Genomic DNA, 21,328 nt, shown 5'->3' with positions numbered 1-21,328 from the left:
ATAAAGAACTATAAATAGAGGGCTCGGATTAAACTTAATTTTTGCTCACATTTATAATTTTATGTAGTCCTATTAGATGCAATTAAAAATATTAGACATTTTGTAGTATTGCTTTCAGTAGCATTGGTTCCTAGGTATTTTAGTTTTTTATGTCATATTTTCTTATACAGCATTATTTAGTGTTTTCATCAGAAGTGGAGTATGCCAAATTATTTCTAATAACATTGATTTTATGTGAAATAAGTTTTCGACTACATTATATACTTTTTATTAATTATCTGACACACTATCGGATTTTATCATTGAGGTCAATAGGATTGGACGTGTTTCTGGTTAAAAATGCGATTAACAAAACATTTTTAATTACTTTTATTATAATTGCTCTGTATAACAATCAGAAGCAACGAACGAAAATTCAGAAACAACATATATTGTATTCATAAGTTCCATTTCATACATTTTTTCCAGTCTCTTAATATATAAGTTGAAATAAGTTTATTATTATATATAAACACAATACATGAACTCTGCTACTTAGATAGTAGGATGCAATGGACGTGCGACTGATGTGATGTGTTGTCATATCAATGGAGAAAGAAGCTGCCAGAGTAAGCGATATCGAATTTCTCCACCGTCACTGTAACACTGGTTATAAAATTATGACGTACTCGGAGACTGATAACAGTTTACGACACTGTCTGAGTGCCTTAACAATAATAATAAAGTAAATAAGATTTTTTTTCAATAAAGCTTTGACACGCGGTCAACGCGTTCATTGCGGGGATTATCGATACACGTAGATATTGGATAGATAGTGTAATCGCAAATAAGTATACAACGATTAATGAATGTCCGATTTATCGTGTGGTTATAGAAACAGCCATGTGTGTGTGCTATATGAATAAACTCCAGTTTTGGTATTATCGTCGGTATTGCGCGAGATAACGCGTAAAGTATTGAGCAACGCTTTCAATGTTGACAATTAATTGTAACATACGCAATTATGTTGTTATAATAATCATTTCAATTAAATACTGCTTTTTTAAATACAAAAAAAATCTATATTTATTCATCCTTGATAATATTACAGAATAAATCTTACGATAAGATACTAAAATGTGACTAAAAGGAAAAAAAAAATCATATAAAACTTAAAAGCTTTTAAATTATATTAATTAAAATTTGTATTACCTATACTGCATATAACGTTTAAATATAATTCTATATTATTTATTAATATTAAAAAAAACATAAAAATATTACGAAATTAAATAATTTTAATTCAAAATCGAAAGTAAAGATACAAAATTCAGGAAATGTTTCTAAAGCATCTGATTACGGAATATTTTATTTATTATTCTTGATCTTGTAAATATCTCGAGTTTATATACTATCCTAATCCTAATCCGCCATTTTGTTTCAAAATAAGACAATTCAAAATATTTAAAAATCGTTCTCAAACAACATCAACAAATATCTAACATCAAAAATGCCTTAAAAAACAGCTGACAGTTGTCGGCTGTTTTTTTCATATTGACTTTGCCAGATAGTTATTATGAATTAATTATTTTAAAGTCTTATTTTTATCATATGATTCGGTGTATAAACAACATCCATATAAATGCCTAAACGGAGTTAACCCGGAGGTTTGTTATGACGTCACAAGCAAAAGGCATCAGTAGTTTTGGAATAATGTGAATTCTGCCTGCGTGTTTTTTAAAAAAAATTCTAGTGTTGTTAAGCTTTAGTATTTTTCAATGTTTTCCTAGATTTTCCTAATCTCACAGAAAGGCCTGCCGAGATTCTAGAAAAATCATAGCAAGAATATATTCATAAAAAAATGTAAAACCGAACTCAAATAATGAGCCTGAACTAGACTTAGTTCCTTAAGCCCTTTTTATACACACAAGAAATAAAAGGAGCGGAACATTGCCTTCAAAAACAACTAATTTCTAGATAATACCTTCACAATTCACAATATTATTCAAAGGGACAGATTTTAGTTTTTTTACGCGGCTCTGTTTGTGTTAAAATTTGTTTGCAACTTATTGTTGACTTTATTGCTTTTTGAACGTTGAAAAAATATTAGACATGAGAGTAAATGTTCAATGAATGTAAATTAGTAGCAGTAAATTTAGGTATTCGATCTGAAAATTCAAAACAAATACCTAAGAAGAAGGAAATAAATAAATAAAAATCTACAACAACAAAAGCTGAATTATATAAATTCAATGTTGTATAGATTGTATTATCGGTAATTTGACAACTAGATTTATTGCAGAAAAATAAATAATTTCATGTGCTTGCATATCTGCATCTATCACGAAAATATTTTTTGAGATATGTTATTTCAATAAAATCATATCGGAATATATTTTCACCAGTAAATATATATTTTTACCTGTGAAAAATAAATTACATCCGATGAATAAATGTTACAGTAAATGTGTATTTTTTGGTGAAGTTATATTTTCACTAGTAGATTTATATTTATACTAGCGAAAATATAATTTTACTGATAGGCTGCTCTAAAATGTCTATGAAGCTCAATTTGACAGTTGACGGAAAACCTATGAAAGTCTTAAAACTAATTTCATTAGGTGAAGTCAAAAATACAAACTAAGCCAACTCATCTCTCAGGGAAAAATAAGCGGAAGAATGAGTACATACAGACATCGCATCTCACATATTTCTCCATAGTTTATTTGCATTTCAATATTACTGTGTTTTAAAAATAATCCACAATTGGCCAAAATTCGGTTTAGATGTACTTTATTCGATTCTCACTCGTAATATTGTCATAAAAAGTCCTAATATAAGCGTTTAATAATCGAGCGTCTTCACCGCGATGGCACGATTTAATTGCTATTGACCTAGACTAAAAGTTCACTATATAGCAACACTGAGCAGGAAAAAAACACGACTTATTTTCAGAAAAATATTATAAGTATATATTTTTAATGCCTAATTAAAATATTTCGCATAAAATATGATTTCAGAAAATATGTCGCAAGGGTTTACTCGTACCTATTTTTAATTATTTAAGAAATTATATTACGATGGTAAAAAAATATATAAAATGCAATTTTTGTCATGAGGCCCGGAATCATAGTTTTCCAATGGCCCGGGTTTGCTCTTGGTGGCCTTGCTCACAGATGAACATTAAAAGAAAACAATAGAAAAATACTTCATATAGTACCGAAGAATTCGGATAACTACGCATAGTTTTATTAGTTAAAAAAACTTAGAGGAAAAAGTGAAAAGGTCAAAAATGTTTTAAAATATAAATTTAAATTAAAAAATGTTTTTTACCATTTTCTAATTAATGCGTATTTTTTAAAACATGATAACTGTTGTAATTTTAATCATATTGGCATATATATCTCAACTAAATTTTCTTTTATTTTCACTATTAAATAAAAACTTTTTTTTTACATTTTCGCCATTTATGCGTTTTTTAAGACACGATAACTGTCGTTGTTATTTCTACACAAAACAAAACTCCTTTTTTAAAATCTAAAGAGCTAAAAATGTTATTAAATAACATAACAAATAAAAATGAACTTTGAATACAGTTTATAGGGAAGTAATAAAGTTATTTTACGTATCAAAATATTTCATTTTAAAACGCTTGAAACAATTTGCACAAATTGAATAATTGAAACCTTACTCTACTTCGAGCTTAATTTATATTCTTATCGCTTTTATGTAATCAAAGTCATAATGTCATAAATGTTCTTGTGAAATCATAACATAATCTAAAAAAGCGCATAATCATTAATTCCACCGCGTATCGATTTGCGTCATTTTACAATTTTTCACAGTTATCGAATAACGACTCAGTTCCGTATTACTTTTATTTATTGCTATAACATTATAGATTAAGAATTCAATAAAAAAATAAAAAAAAGATTTTCCTTAAAAAAAAATTCAAAAAATCTACTATTAACACATATGTAGATAATAAATATTTTTAATTGAACTGCTATTTTTTTAATAAAAATATATTGTATATCTTTAATAATATATAACTGAATTAGTGTTCAATATAAAAAATAATAACATACACGATTTGTATATCTTATAATATATTTTTTTAAGTAAATTAGTATTTTTAAGTAAAAAAAATATTTGATAAAAAATATAGTATGCTAATCTCTATATATTTTTAAGTCCAGAATGTTTATATCTGAAAAAAATATAATTTAATCTTAAATCGATATTATATTTGTAGAGACAGGTGTGATCTATAGCACCGTTCGCTTGATACACACTACAACCTTTGAAGAGCAAATTACGTATTCATAATACAACTGCATTATATTCATCTTCGACCCACTTACAGCACAATTTCATTGCCACATAACATACATATGTATGACTTAAAAACAACAATAATCTCGGTCATTAAAAAAAATATATAAATACCTTTTTAGGCGCTTGATGCCTCTCGACTCCGCTGTCTTCGTCTTCGCAATCGCTCACAGATGGAGATTTGGAGTCATCAAGGTCTAAGACGCTGAGGTGGCTTCCGCATCTGCTGTTCTCTTCCAAATCTAAGACGCTCAGTTGACTTCCGCATCTGCTGTCTAAATTGCTGCACGACGATCTACCACTCGACGGAGAGTTGTTTACGTGACTTCTGAAGTATTCTAATTCTTCTACCGTTATTCCAGCGTGTATATCGTCTGAATAATCACTGATCACTACTGATGGGGTGCGCACTTTACGCACTCTAGAGCTTTCGTCGCCATCCCAGCTGAAAGCTGAAGGTCTCCTGCCTGGATCTGCGGTGAAATTGTCGGTCTCTTCGCAGCATTTGTCTTCGAATGGATATTCAACGTATTGGGCTTCTAGGATCATCTTGCTGCGGATGTGGTAGCAGCAGTGCTCTTCGCAATACTCTCTCTTGTCGTAAGGGCTGGACGAAGGATCGTCGAAAGAGTTTTCGCCTCCGGAGTCGTAGCATTTATCGTCTGATAGGTTTCGTAGAGCATCTGTTAAGATGGAAGGATTCGATGCGTCGTCTAGATCTACAGCAGAGTCCCTGCTTCTGGGTCGGTCTATGCATTCGTCGCAGATGGGAGGTGGACTAGGTGCCAAGGTGGTCGGGTTGGTCATCTGGTGCTTTGCCGGGGGCGCCGCGGCAGCCCTCAGCCTCCGGTAGAAGGAGCTATGCCCCGCGGCCTTTTCCCGCAGCGCCTGGCGCAGGTCTGGCGCTCCGCTCATGCTCCAACTGCAACGATGAACACACCTCCGATTAATAATGGTAGTTAGATAGCGATCAGAGCCAATAGGCGGCGGTGAATCGAAACGATCGGTTGCGAAAGAGTGCGCGCCCGATTCGCAAATCAGTCGCGGCCCGATTGCAGAGAGTGTAGCACGTTACATCGATTTTATTTTTTTATATATATTTTGAGAGCCTCTAGGATCATTAGAGAAAAATAACGTAAACGAAAAATAAGCAGCGATTAATAATTTGTGTTTTGATTCCGCACGAAACTCCATTATATAAATAGGCGAATATAACTATTTTAACGCCAGTTGTCTATATATTTTTGAAAACAAATAATAAAGCCATGCATCAAAGATGTTATTCACTACATGTTTGAAGAGAAAATCTTCCTTTCCCAAATACAGTGTCACACAGAATTAACGATATGGCGGAAGATATTACTAAGCAGAACTTTTTTCACAATTAGATAAGACAATATGCATATCTTTTGATTCTATACTTGCAAAAAGGTTTTTACTAACTTTTCCTCTATAAAAAAGTCATTAATATTTAACTAAGATAAAAAATGATAACTTATGTGAGGTATATAATAATATAAAAATTATGAAATCCGATATAAAATCCCTTGAAAATTCTCAAGTCGTCAGCAGTGCAAAAATGTCTCTATGTCATTAATGAACAGTAGAAACAGCAATAAGCCCAAGCTGGATCATTACGGTTCTTTAATAAGGGTTTAATTAAGATTTTTAACTATATGAATATTCGAATAATTGATCGAATTCCGTATAATATTTATTTATACGCTCCAAAATCCATGGTCCTTTGTTGTTTCAAAATGCGAAACAATGAAACGCTTCTTCTCAACAAAAAAAATGCTTTTACGCTTCCGAAAAATGTTTGTGAATATAATGTTTATCAGCTGTATATACTATGACCGAAATTCGCAGAATTTTTTTTGTCGAACGAAATAAAATGTTGGAAAGTCCAATATTTTATTATCGTTTAACGTTTATCTAAAAACAGGTGTGCGTCGCAAATTTTTGTAAAATTCGTGTTACGTTTTATTATTTGTTGTCCCAAGACGTTCAATAATTCGATCGCGATTTAATTTATATGCAAGTCTACACAAAACAAAATAGCGATTTTGTTCTAAATATTAATAGCTATTGTATAAACAATAAATTCTATAGAATTATGTATTTAAATTGTTCCATCAATTTTACTCAATTAATTCAATCACAGCTGATATTATTAGAGTTATTAATAATTAATTAAAATAATTATTATTAAGCAATAATTATATTTTTAATTAATTAATATTAGAATAGGCGATTAATTGATTTTTGCACTAATTTATTAAATAAATGAATATCAGTCAAAACCGAGAATAATTAAGACTATATTCGAATACTTCATCCAATTTTTATTTAATATCCGAATAGTTAAAAACTACAAATATTTAAGAACCCTAACTCCAATACATGCATTATATCGTTCTAAAAATGTAAAAGTAATTTAGGAACAACTTAATAAAACCTTCTTAAAATTACAATTCCAAAAAAATTCCAAGTAAATCGTGGTCGATTTTCTCAAACGCCTTTTTGAAATCACTTGTACATGAGAGTACAGTGAATCGAAACAAAGTTAGTAAAAAGCATTAGGTTAATGGAAATTTACAGATTGGCAAAAGCATTTCTACAACCCTGGAAAACAGAAGGATCTCAAAATTAAATTAAATATAAACGAAAAGAGTTCAAAAGACCAGACTTGCATCCTTTCATAATCTAATCTGATCCTGGAGAAGTAATGGACTTCAGTATGCTAAGACCGTAGTCCAGATCGACCAAACTGAGGTTTTTGCTTGACAAAAAAGATGACCATGAACGCTGTGTCTCATCGTAATTAAATAAAATCCTAATGTGATAGACATGCGATGGTTTATCGAAATATTTCTATAATTAAAATGTATTTTTGAAGGAGTTGCCAAATTTATCAATTGAATCCAAATATTATCATATTAAATTGTACAAAGTTGGTGACAAAGCCAGTCTTGGCAAATCATAAATAAAGACGAGATTTAAATGTCTAAAACAAAAAAGGGTCTTCTATGTTAAAATGGGACACCACCATGAGAAAACTTTTCTGCAGATCAAGTCAAAGTACCCGCCATGAAGCAAAAAGATTAAAATTATTTGTCGCAAATGCATTGAGAAAAGAAAATACGTGCATTCGAGATTGCCATTAAAACAGCCGTTCGCAATCTGCTCTAGCGGCCAATTTTGTTTGAAAAAAATCGGAAATTATATGGCAATCGCGTTGAAAAATGTTTGTCAGGTTGTTCAAATTACAAAAATAGCTATTTATTTGCAAATCTTTTCAGAAATGTCACATATTTTGACAAAAATATTGGGAAAATTGAAATATTAGACATTGGCTATTGTAAAAAAGATGAACTATAATGTTGGAAAATATATAATCTTTCATCTAAAACAACAGCAATTTCATTAAATGAATTGGCAAAGAAAGTTTTAATACAGTTAAGTTGTATGAAATAATTTTTGGTGTGACGTAAAATAAGTATATCTAAATTATCCAAATAGGCAATCTGTACCATTTAATTAAAAAAATATATATGTAATAGACATAAAAACCTATTTTTATTCTGCATATATACATTTGCAATTAAACTAGATGATCATTTTTGAACATATGGTGTACTAAAAAAAGGTGTCAATAAAAAATACAATGATCCACAACCACACATGGATATGACTGCATGTAGTAATAGCTCTCTAAATTGTTTACCTCTGTCTCCATATGGCTTTACTCATGTTATTCACATTTTAAAAAAATACGAATATGTCTAATATGTAATACCAAAAGCGACAAGTTACAATTATAAAAATGTCATACTGGCAATATAAAACGTCACGTATTAATTTCATCCAGAATTGTGGTATTGACCGCAAGTTATAGATGTAGAGCATGTAATTATGTTACCATTTAAGGATGAAAATATCAATCAATATCCTAAAGTATTATTTTTCTATACACTTTAATGCTTATTTGAAGCACGTGTAAACAAATTTAATAAATAAATCATTAACGACTATTATCGACATTGTTGAATTGCATGATCGATTATTGTTAGAATAAATTAATTAAAATGAAATAAAACGTAATGATCATAATAAAATAAATCATTATAAGATACGGTCGATTATTAAAATAAATAAGATTAACAGACCTTTGATCTCCAAGTTAGACGTAACTAAGTGTAATACATAACATCTTTTCTACGGGTCAACGGTTAGAAAAATGTTAAAATTCTATTTTAATCATTCGAGTGTTATTTATGATATTATACATTAATTATTGAATTTGCGCACTATTTTTTTGTATTATAAATTAATTAGAATATATATATGTACATACAGTGAAAATTTTAACTACATTTTTAATTAGCATGTTACATTTATTACATTATTTTTAACAATAAAATAACCATAACATAATATTAAAAATATTTTTTAAATACATGTTGCACAAAAACACACCATAAAATGTAATGGAGATTTTATTATTGCGTGTGGTTTTGGGTCATAAATATAAATTAGTAAAATAACCTGATGGTTATATTCTATCCAATTGAAACCATGCAAATCGCACTCCAAAATAAATACAGTTAATATATGTGGTGATACAGGTCATGTAATAAAAAAGTAACCGTGAATTTGTATAAATATATCATACAAAATGTATAATATTAAAACCATTAAAATAGCAGTGGAAGACTGAGTGAAAGAATAAAATAATAAGTTTCCTAAAAATCCACTAGAAAGTTCAACGGTCCTTCTGATTTACATTTAATAATACTTTAAATATATTTGAAAAGTAAAAAGTAATTAAATCAAAGTACAAACAATACCTGCAGTAGAAACCATTGATTTGCCAGTTTTAATTTAATTTCATTCTCCTTTTATAGATTATGTAGGTCAGTAAACGTAGCAGAAGGTATCAAAAGGAAAGGCACCAATAGATCAAAATACTTATATTTGAGTGGTTTATGTAGTGCATTTAACATAGAGGTATTTTTAATCTAAAATCGATATACAGTAGCGCTAAAAAAACGCACGACTTCTATAAATCATAAAAATTATGATATAAATATAATTTAATTTGAGTAAAAATGCGATAATATCATTCATTGATAAGACAAATAGGCTTTATGTATATTATATAAAATCAATAGTTCAAATTTTTATTTTTAAGTAATAAAATCGTGTTAATGGTAAACATAACTACCCTTGGTAAAGATATAGTGAGACTACTGATGTATTTGAGTATTTGTAAAAAAATTGATAAAAGATAAATAAATGTGTTCAACCTGTGGTGTGCTTAAGGAATATGAGGTGCAAGCAGTTAAACGCCATTATTGTCCAAAAATGCGTCTAACACGGATGAAATTGGCTAATCGACTGTTTTAGATTGAATCTTATTTATGCGTTTAGATAGGATTGAAAACAAAAACTGTTTTCAGGCAACTGTACGAAATCCAGAGAGTCAAATGATCTGGGGGTGCTTCTTATATTCCGAAATGGAAGGTATTCACATCATCAATAAAGTAATGAAAAAGCACATGAGCTCAAATTTAAACTGCAACTAACACAAAAAATATACAGCAATGTTTTTTTTATCAATTTGATCAATGCAGTAAAGAAATATTAAATAAAATTATTACTTATAGAAAATAATTCATAACATAAGGAAACATGTAAAAAATATCATTAGGACATATTAAAAAATAAATATGATCACACAACTCAATGATCATAAAAAAAACTTGAAGAAGTAATTAAAAGAATATGCCACGACGAATTATTCCACAAACACATTAAATCATTGATTATTTCCATGTTATTGTGTTTTAGCAGTGCATAAAAATAATAATATTCAATGTAATTACTGTCTATTAGTGGTAATACACGAGTTTAATAGGCAGTATCATAAAATGTAAAACAAAGACTTCAAAATTTACATATTTTGCAACTTCGCACTAAAGGGCTTGCCGCCATTGCGGGTATTAGACCGATATTTAATAAAAAGAGCACGCTAACTATAAAAAATAAAGTAAAAAATAATAAAAAATGAATTAGACTTATTTTAACATATGATCGTCCAGTGTGGAGTGACACAATTTTTTTCTAAATTTTAAGTCATTCAAAATAAAAAAAATGCATAACAGCCTTTAAATATCAAAAATTAAAGAACACTCATTTTCATGCCAGAAAATATTTTGCAAAATCGGTGACTACGATAAAACCAACCTTAATTTTTATTTCAAGCACAAAATGCTTCAGAAGCTAAGGACAATATATCAATGATTCCAGATCTGCAATATAATGTACTCAAATTATCATTTAATTTATTGTTTTTTTTCTTATATTTTTCCTTACATTTTAACCACTTACATTTTATTTTATATTCTTATTTTTTATCAAATTGTGGCTAATAAAAAATGTTAAATGGTTATAAACCAGTAACATGTAAGGTAAATATACATACATAATTAGTATGTTTGTAAAATTATTTATAATATTAAAATAAACGTACAATATATAAAAAAATATCATAGATGTTTTATGTATAATACTTTAATAAACGTAACTAATTAGAAATATATATATACATGTATATAGATTTATAAAATATATATACCATATTTTACACGCTACTATACGTGCATAAAGTATGGTTTTAATCATGAAACTTCGCTTACAGAAATAAAATATGTGACGTCTAGAATCAACATTTTCTTATCTAAATATAGTAAATAAGCGTATAAAAGAATAAAATATCACATTTTCTTTTTTTTTAAATGATGTTAACTTTTAGTCACGTGGTTTGTGGTTTCTATAATACCACTAGTTGCTATGTATATTATTTTATTTAGCTGTTTATCAAAATAAGTCCGAATTATTCTTAGACATATATTGTGATATATTTATAGAGGTATCTCTGGGTAACTAATGAAATAAAATATTTTATTATCAAATCATTTAAAATGGTTTCAAAAAATAAAAAATATATTAGGCATGATATAGATGCCTTTAGACTGCAATGATTATACCATTTTGGGCATGATTTACATGCCTTTGGATTTCTTAAGGTTAATTAAAGGATCGAGGACTGAAAGGAACGTTTGACTTCAAGCATTTTCTCAAGGGTTTTGTATATTCTATAGCACTTTCCTACCACTAGAGTTCGATAGATTTTGATACGACTTTGATATGTACATAAAATTATTGCACAAGTCATTATTTAAAAATAATTTGTAATTACAAAACTGCCAGGTTCTGCATAAAAATAACCGAATTTTTTCGAGCCACAATTAACAACAATATAATATTTCCCAGTGCAATACCGCTGCTAACATTGCGGTAGAGTTCGCCAGCCTTTAGCAGATTTTTCCCACGGGCGATAAAACGCTCGGGTCAACAATTAGCCACAGTTTCACAATCGGTGGGTCGCGCGCGTTTCCCTTGAAAAATAAATTAATTTTCATACTTCCCACGCGACGCCGCGCTTTCGTCTGTCGAAATAATCTTATTATATGTATATATATATTTTTTTCAAGATCGCAAAACCGACGACAATGGCTCTATTACGAACCATACGATACCTGTGTGAGTAGATTACCGCGAGAACTTTCACAAAATGTTTTCAAGATAAAAAAACTTTAGTGGTGTAAAAGAAGACAAGCGGAAGACTGTTTGAGAATAATTCAGCGAACTATGCGAAGTGACTCGAATGCGAAACCGTTATGCGGTGACCAGACCGCTAGGTTACTTGTGGATACTATCGCAATTGAAAGAGTTGCGACAGGTCATTGGGAACGTGACCAAGATTCGTGAAGAAGAGTAAAAGTGAAGGTTACGCTTGAAATGCAGCAAAAAAATATCACATTTAAACACATTTGAGTAGTAAATAAAGAATTCACAATAATGTATTCATAAATTCTATTTGAAATTTATTTTTAAAACAAATGTTGCATATACTCGTAAAACGATTTATTGACCAATTATAACAACTGGAGTAACCCGGCACAGGACCAGAAAAAACAAAGAACATTATTGGAGGAGATGAAAACCCATCTTGGGTTGTTGGGAGAGTAATGAGAATGATTGTTACTAATTTATTAACTGACCAAATTTTTTTATTCTGAACATAACTTTACATTAAAATCAAATTATTGAATCGTTAGGTCAAAAATTAGTAATGAAGCTTAATCCTAGCGAAATATTAAATGCTGTAAAATATGTTTGACTATGACTAAAACATAAATATCATTGTTTTTAAATACAGAAAAAAAATTGTATCGATCTTAATAAATATATTTTAAGAATAAAACTTTTTCAACCCGTGCCATTCATAATAAGACAACTCACTACAAGAGTAACGTTATAAAATTCGTGAACAAATAACACTGAAGTTACGAAAATAAATAATTATAACACAAATATGCATTAATATGTTTTAACAAAGACACCCGATGGGAACGCAATTTAAACAAAGAATTATTGAAATGCAGCTGCATTACTAACAAAACGGCAATTATTATATTTTATACGAAGGATTTCAAGAGTCATATAAAAATGCAACTTCATTCTAAAAATCTATCATATTAAATTCTACATTCCGCCCTTTTTCGTATCGGAACATTATTATTATTATACATATTTTCGCAATCCACTAGACGTAAAAAACGTGTTTTTTATATAATAATATACGACATTTTTACAATTGGTTCCTGAGACGATGTGAGAAAAAAGTAAACAGACAGAGGGTAGAATTGAAATTATGCATACGTACAGACTATTCAAGTACAATTACGGTTACGGTTATCGGTCAATTGTATTGAAGTGATGAAGTAGATTCCTGCTCTGAATAGTATATATTTACGACAACAGATCAAAATATCAACATCGCAGTACAAAACAAAATCGTCCTCGTCTCCCGCTTTTAATCGGTAAGCGTCACGAAATGAGGATACTGTATTGTGTATTCGTGTATCGCTAAGAACATCCACCATATTTTTGAAATGTCAAAGGATACTAATAAAAAAGGTTACCTCGGACATTTTTGATCGAGGAGGACAAAGAAGCACAAAAGGAGGACAACATTTTTGAGGAGGACGTCTGGTCACCTTACATAAATTAACCCTAAATGTGTCAAAAATAATTTATAACGGTACTATATAAATAGTTTAAACTTAATATTGAAATAGCAAGAGTATGCCATCTATATTAAATTAGACAATTTAATGTAATATAACAGTTAACTAACATGAAATTATAATGTAGTTTCTTTATTTTTTACTGAATTGAACTAAATAGCTGTTACTGGAGATTATTTATAGAATGTGATTAATGTACCGTTTGCATTCTTTGATATAACCGTATACCACAAAATGACTCTGTTTCAACAACATCTGTTTCGTGATGGAACCATTTTTAGGAATTGGAAAAACTTTACCTACTTTATCTTTATTTAAACCGCGAATAGAATTACTATACTCGACTCTAAACAATCTCTAAGAATACTAAGAACTAATATTTTTATGACAATTACATTGATATCTCAGATTATATTGTATAAACATCGAGAAGAAAGCGTCCTTATTCACACTAGACACATCTGATTACCGACAATTTCCACTTTTTTCTTTAGATGCCATTATTTCGCGCTTATCCTCAATCCGGCTCGCGTGCCATTGTTTGAATGTCGCTATCGCACCTAAGCGATTTAATGCCATAGTTTGAACCTCATATAAATAATCGTAAGCCTTTGTAAAATTGAAGAAAAGTGAAGAAAACTCCATAGTATGTCACACATTAAACGTCTCAATTATGGTAAAATTTGTCAGTCAAATGTGTACCCGGAGATGGTTAAAGCAGGCGGTTAAATCTAATAAATAATCTGGGACAGGTATAGTTTTTATTTTAATTGATAAATTGTCGCAGCATCCGAGATGCAATTTATAAATTGCGAATCCTGTTATTATAACGGGAAGGCCCACATCGCAAGTGATGGACCGTGCCAGTGGTTTTCAATCTCTGCCATTTATTTAAATGCATTGAATTAACGAGCCGTTGTAATACATAGTTTAATATATTTTAGTTAAATCTCACATATTTCAAACCTCAAATAATTATACTATCAAAGTTGAACGGGAAATCAAACATAGCCCTAAAACACTTATATTCAAAGTGTTATACCCGCACTTCACTCTCCGAAAGTTGTCCTAGTGGAAGTTCGACCGAAGTCGGTCAAGGTCGCAGGCGTAGCCGGGAATTTCATACGCGTGCACGCTTCTCAACCTCGCGTATTATAACTACGTGCGTGTTTTAAACACAAAAAAAATTAAAGCCAAATGGAGAAAAAGGAGATGGTGGATGATTGCAATGCACCGGAATAGATCAATGTTAGTAAATAAGACATTTTATGTTGAATCGAGGCTTCACTGTCACTAATAAATAATAAACAGGAAACGTTCAAGTGTGCAACTAATGAATAATTTCTATTATTTTTTAAGGAAAAGTATGGAAAGTCAATTTGCTGAATTGAGATTTTATATACAATATATAGCTTAGGTCTTTCTCTTTATGATACATGCAAAATTGACTGCGGATTTTTGCGGTTTTTAACACATTGCATACCTTAAAAATGTATTATTCTTAAAAATGGGACGGGGCTTAGTCGCGAAAGTTACGACCTAAAAATTTGTTCAGAATCACCAAATATACACATATTTAAAAAAAAAACGATACCGGGTATGATAAAATGCTAGTCAAATACTTTTTCTTAATATAAAACAGCAAATTTGTGACATATACAATTTTTTTTTTTACGCTACGCGGCTAAATTTTTTTATTACGCTACGCACGGCCGTTAAACACGGAATTCCTCTTCCTCGGGCCTACAATTAAAGAAATGTTAACGTCAAATTTAAAATACAGTTTTGTAATGATTGTAATTTTTTAATAATATGGTTACCGTGGTAAAATCAGTAAACGTCAAATTGTGGATCGCGTACTAATGAAATAAAATAAAAATTTGTTTGGAATGACTAAATATATACATATTTAAAAAAACGATACCGAGTATGATAAAATGCTAGTCAAATACTTTTTCTTAATAAAAAACAGCAAATTTGTGACATATACAATTTTTTTTTTTACGCTACGCGGCGAAATTCGCACGACCGTTCAACACGGAATTCCTATTCCTCGGGCCTACAATTAAAGAAATACTTTAAATAATTGTATTTTTTAGCACTTATAATATTATATATTTGACTAAGAGCACTTATGGAATCAACTAAAGTGGTGAAATAATTTTGGCCGTCCAGATCGGGCAAAAATACCAAACAGTGGCGCGATCGTGAAGACGCCCATATTAAAATTGAATCGTTCTATCTCAGTTTGCGATAAACCATCTCTATCTCTCTCTCTCGTCACGCGAGAGAGCGAAAGGGAAAGTATCTCGCCGCTCGCGCTCGAAGCGTTTTCGGGTATGACTTTCGGAAAGCGAGGGAATTTTCGGAGGCGACGAAGTCGGCCGCCTCGACCCAAATTACCCCCATTTTACCTCCCGTTCGCGGTGACCTCGGAGAACTTGCGAGAGATTTTAGCGCGGGGACAACCGAGCTCGACCGAAGTAAGCCCGAATTTTCACATTATATTTCCCGTCCTTGGCCAACTGTCGCCTACTTTCGGAGAGTGAAGTGGAAGCTTTAAGCTTGCTGATTCTGAATACATTATGTGCTTTAAAAATATCCAGAAATAATTTAAAAATATATAGAAATACATTTAAGCCAGTGTTGAAGTTGTTAAGATGGCGTGAAATGATATATCAGACTGGTAGATGAATGCGATTTTAACGCCAGTTAAAGCAACTGCCACATAAATGGTAATAACCAGCAAAATATTGATTTTTTCACATTTTGAATAATTGAGGCAATCCATTTTTATACATTAACATTATTAAAATATTTTTATTGCGTCAATTAAACCTTCAAATATACAAAAAAAATGTTTTTTTCAACCACTTTTTATTAGAAAAATATTCCAAAATTTTCATGTTGCGCGTCTAAATTAACGTATTTTTATCTTTAATTAGAATTTAACTACACTCTGGTTATTATAATAATATATTACTAGCCTTTCACGTTAACGCCTATCGTACCTAAATCATAATGATTATATTACAATATTTTATACAGCAATAGAGCCTCAGTAAGAGCTTGAAAAGATATTTTGTCCAGCTCAATGACTCGTGCCTCGTGAGTGGTCACTTGACTGTGACGTAATCGATATGTTTTCATCTTAAGCGATACTTTATCAACTTTTATGTGAAGCAGTGTAGTTTTTAAACAATATTATTCAAATTAAATAAAAGTATATGGAAAATTATTTAATTTTTCAATGTTCAATAAATATGCAAAAAAATAATTTAACATTCAAAATTTGTCTAGCGAGCAAAGCACAGAAAATTCTGTATATATAATTTTAATTAAATAGTATCCTACTTCAATCATTTTTCACTTCATTCAGAATTTAAGTGAAAGCTGGGAACAAGTCTAAATTAAAACATTTTTTTATAAATAAAATGCCAATTTTTGAACATCAAAGTATACTATTTGATTGAGTATTCTATTCTTATTAGTTTGGCCTTTTTGCAAAAACGAGTTGTTATTTCCTTTTCATAATATTCGAATCGGTCATTTGAATGACCTCAGCTTTAACGTTGCAGCTGATTGGACCTCCCACAAATGTGGTTTTTATAGAGAACAAGAGATGATAATTCTAAGATGATTCTAAGGTCAAGTTATAAAATAATATCTGAAAAAAAATATTTTATATGTATGGTGGTATTACAAATGAGAAGGTTTTATCTCATCCACCTCATTCTCTAGACCTTGCTCCTTCCGACTTCCGTTTATTTAGATCGATGCAATACTTCTAAGACGGAAATAAATTTAAAAATGCAGATGATGTAGAAAATGGGCTATCGAAATATTTTGCATCAAAGCCTTCAAGAATTTAAAAAATGACGAAAGGGTGGAAGAATGTTATATCTTTAGAAATAAAACATTTTGAATCAATAAAATAAAATAAACATTTTTTGATTCTTTAAAAAAAACGATATAAATTTTAGGATTACCTAAAAAATATGACACCTAACATGAGGCTAATAAAAAGCAGCGTTCTCTTATCTTTTATTTGAGAAGTAAAGGGTGTATATATATTAGTGTGTCTTGCTGTACAAGTGAAGTAGGAAGTTCAATAAATACTATGTTCTGTGCCAGACTCTCTTTAACTTGTATTGCGCGAAAGCGGCTAACGTTATCAATTAATCTTTAGACTGTCAAATATATACAACACAAGAATTTGTTGAAAAAATAATACATTACTCATATATTTTAGATTACCATTTGAGTACTGTTATCATGTGTGTAAAATCTGATATCTTAATAACGGCCCTACCTACATATGTATTTTATACTTGCGCAATACTATGACTAAATTATCTAGTAACAAGATATTTATTTATGTGTCGTCTATAATAAATATCAGACAAGACAGACATTTAATTACTTTTTAGTAAATTACAAAAAAATATTGTTCATTAACGGTTATTAAATATTTATTGGTAGATATTACGTTAATTGTATTAATAATTAATTAATATTTTGTATAGGTCTACATTTAGTGTTAATATATGTATGTACATGCATATATATTTATATCATATATTTACTTTATTTAAAACTAAGTTTATTAAACTTGAACTAAAATCGAAAACAGTTAATTATTGTATATAACGGCATATTTATTTTTATATAAGTTAAATATTTTAATATAGCTTTTTGGATAATATAAAAACTATTTTTATTTTAAACGATTTATAAAACCTTATTATGCAAAAAAAAAAGTGCAATGTATATTGATCAAAAAATAATATAAAAAAACGAAAAATATACGACAAATACCATTTATCTTTCATCCAAAAATATAATTAACTTGACATTTAATTGCAAAAGTACGCCTGAAGTGACAAGTTTCGTAAAAATGTCATATAATAAATTATTCCTAATCTATAATTTATAACATACGCAATATAATGACAAATTAAAATTGATTGATATTATTATTATTAGTAATTTATCATGTGGAACAATGATTTTCATTCTAGCTTTCATCGAAATGTCATAGATCTGACCTTATCGCTCGTGAAACAAAACCTAACTTAATATTTCGCCACAAATTGCTGTTATTTAAATAAATTAACTGTGTAATTCCTATAGTGCATAGAAATAATAAAATGAGTTCCTTAAAACATTAGTTTTATATTATTTTATTGTAATATTTTTAAACAATATGATTTTAACTCTTAGCGCTCTAGATTAAAACCACTATATATAATAAATTCTGAACCATAAACATAAATTATATAAGCAAGGACGTTTCATTATAATAAAGTAGAGTGGCTAGCGGGTATAAACAGAGGGTAAAATAATTATTCCTATAATAATCTTTCATTTATCCCACATACTTCTAGGGACTATCTAACTCATGGTCAGAGAGCCCCACATAGTGATTGTTAATAATTACCTATCATTACCTATTCACCGGGCTTTGCCGACGGTTAATCGTGTCAATACTCTAAATGGCATTAACTTAATTGCCACTCACTAACGGATTCAACGTCGGCAAGATTGACAGTATAAACTATCAATAATACGATTTAAACACATACATAATTTATATCTAAATTGTTGTAATAAAAGGATCCGGAAACATTTTAGTGTTATTATACACTCACTAAGATGTTTTAAAATTGAGTTATGAAACTGTTATTTATATTTAACATTAGATATAATGTTATGTATAAAGTATTATATGCGAAATTTATATGAAATTAGTGAAACGAAACGAATAATTGCAGACCATGAACTAAAACAATAATAAAGTACATGGTTAAAATTGAGGAAGCGGCGTGGTTACACTTCCGTTATTATCGCCGTAATGTATATTATAGTAACTAATACAGCAATGCTTTATAACAACGAATATTTGCGGTCAAAGTCATAATTATTTTTTTAGGCGAAAAATGTAGGTAAACTAACGATTAATCTTGTTTTTTGCGGTGTGGAAAGTATTTTCTCTACATTAAAGTATTTCGATTTGAAAATTGAAAAATAATACTTTTATAGCATGATTTCTGAGAATGTCTGGGAAAAACGACTTCTGAGGGAAAAACTTCTAAGAGAAAAACTCTTTCATTATGACTTCTAAGAGAAAAACTTCTAAGAGAAAAACTCTTTCAATATGATAGAATTTTTTCTTCCCTCATTTTAATAGCAATAAATATTCTTTATACAAAAATGTTATGTAAAAATTATGTACATATTAGGTAATTGTTTTTTGTAATTAAACTCAAAATAAGCTAATTAATATTTATTTTTATTATTCAAAATATATTGAAGATGAATGTTTTAGTAAATATAAGTTAGAAAATAATGTTAACAGAGTATTTTAATATGTATGTAATAAGATGTACATATACATATTTAATACTAGAAATAGAAACAATTTAAGGAAAGATAAGAAAAATAAAACGAGTACGGCCAGTAGCGGGTTTCTTCAATGGAATAAAGAAACACCACAATAATTACAATTATTCTTTTTTATATATAATATATATGTTTTGATTTGTCTATTGTAGACATTTTGCTATATTAGCTAAATAAATTAATAAAATTAATAAATGAGCCACATCTGCTGTTGATAAAGAAAGATTGTATGACTTCAAAATTAATCCTGCAACCGTTTCCCGATATCTGAATGCAATATAAAAGTTGCAAAATATGCGCAAATGGGTACCGCACGAACTGACTAGAAAGCAAAAACAACAACGTTTCGAAGCTTTTTTTCTTAATTTATTCTTGAAAAATTATTTTAGAGAAGTATTATCTGTAATGATAAATGGATTATTTACGATAACCAGTTTTTTAACTGATTACATAGCAGAGAAGCTCCAGAAAAATGCTCCAAAACTTAAATGCATTTAAAGTAAAACATAAAACATTATGTGATATTTTAATAATCAAACTTGAAACGACATTACTCCATGAAAATTCATTAATTACTATTCCAAAATTAAACAAATTATTGAGAATTTCGTGTCGTCCCCCATATTTCCCCTATAAAATAACACTTTTTAAAAAAGATCATTTTTTTTCGAAATACGAAATTCAATACAAGAGTACAAGTTCACAATTTCAAAATTTAATATTTTTATAAACAAGAGATTTGTTAATTGTTAAATTGTTGGCAAAATGTAATTTCTGTAAATGGAACTAATTTTTATTTATAAAATTGTAGGTAAAAATTAACGTTTTATGTCCCACTATCAGCCACAACCTAATACATTATTTTCAACATCTTCTGTGTATTGAATGGAAAATTTAGTTATAAAGCTATTATTATATTAAATAAAAAATCAGGATTAGTTAAATATGATGTGTATGTAGCAGGTGCGTAAGGTGAGATACTTTCCCTTTCGCTTGCTCCCGTGTTAAGTGACGAGAGTGAGTGAGAGACAAGGGTGTGCGGAACGCACGTACTATAGTGAAAGTATCTCACCGTTCGAGCCTGGTATGTAGATAGTAGATAATAATATTAAAAGGACAATAGTTGTAAGTCTCATTTTTTTCAATTTTAAACATAAACAGTACCAAATGGTTCGAACCAATGCGGTAACTAGTATGATAAAAGCCCTAAAATGGAACTGGAGAAAAGTTAAATATTTAAAAGATAATCTTTTTATATTTTGTTGAAAAAGTACCTTGCACTGCTCATACTCCAAATCTGCATCTATGTATATGTTGTAACGTCAGAAATTATCACTTTTTTGTACTGCGCAGAGATTATTTATTTTTTTCATCATCAACAACACGATGAAAAAAATTAATGAAGTGTTTAAAATTGTCACTAAAAAGTTTTTTCTGATACATCAAAGGCCAAT

At 29.4% G+C, this 21,328-nt stretch overlaps 1 protein-coding gene across 1 annotated transcript in view; it reads right to left on the bottom strand.

Annotated features, from left to right (window-relative positions):
• IP3K2 (Inositol 1,4,5-triphosphate kinase 2) overlaps nt 1–21,328 on the bottom strand; it is a 129,897-nt gene that overhangs the window by 105,584 nt on the left and 2,985 nt on the right. The window contains exon 2 of the mRNA XM_088187192.1: nt 4,429–5,236. Coding sequence (XP_088043318.1) covers nt 4,429–5,236 — 808 coding nt within the window. The remainder of the gene's footprint in view (nt 1–4,428; nt 5,237–21,328) is intronic.

This window comes from Plectrocnemia conspersa, unplaced genomic scaffold (genome assembly GCF_051122295.1).
Source record: "Plectrocnemia conspersa isolate PC_06_02 unplaced genomic scaffold, ASM5112229v1 ptg000005l, whole genome shotgun sequence".
Classification (NCBI taxonomy): Eukaryota; Metazoa; Arthropoda; class Insecta; order Trichoptera; family Polycentropodidae; genus Plectrocnemia; species Plectrocnemia conspersa.
This window is presented reverse-complemented; position numbering and strand designations above follow the sequence as displayed.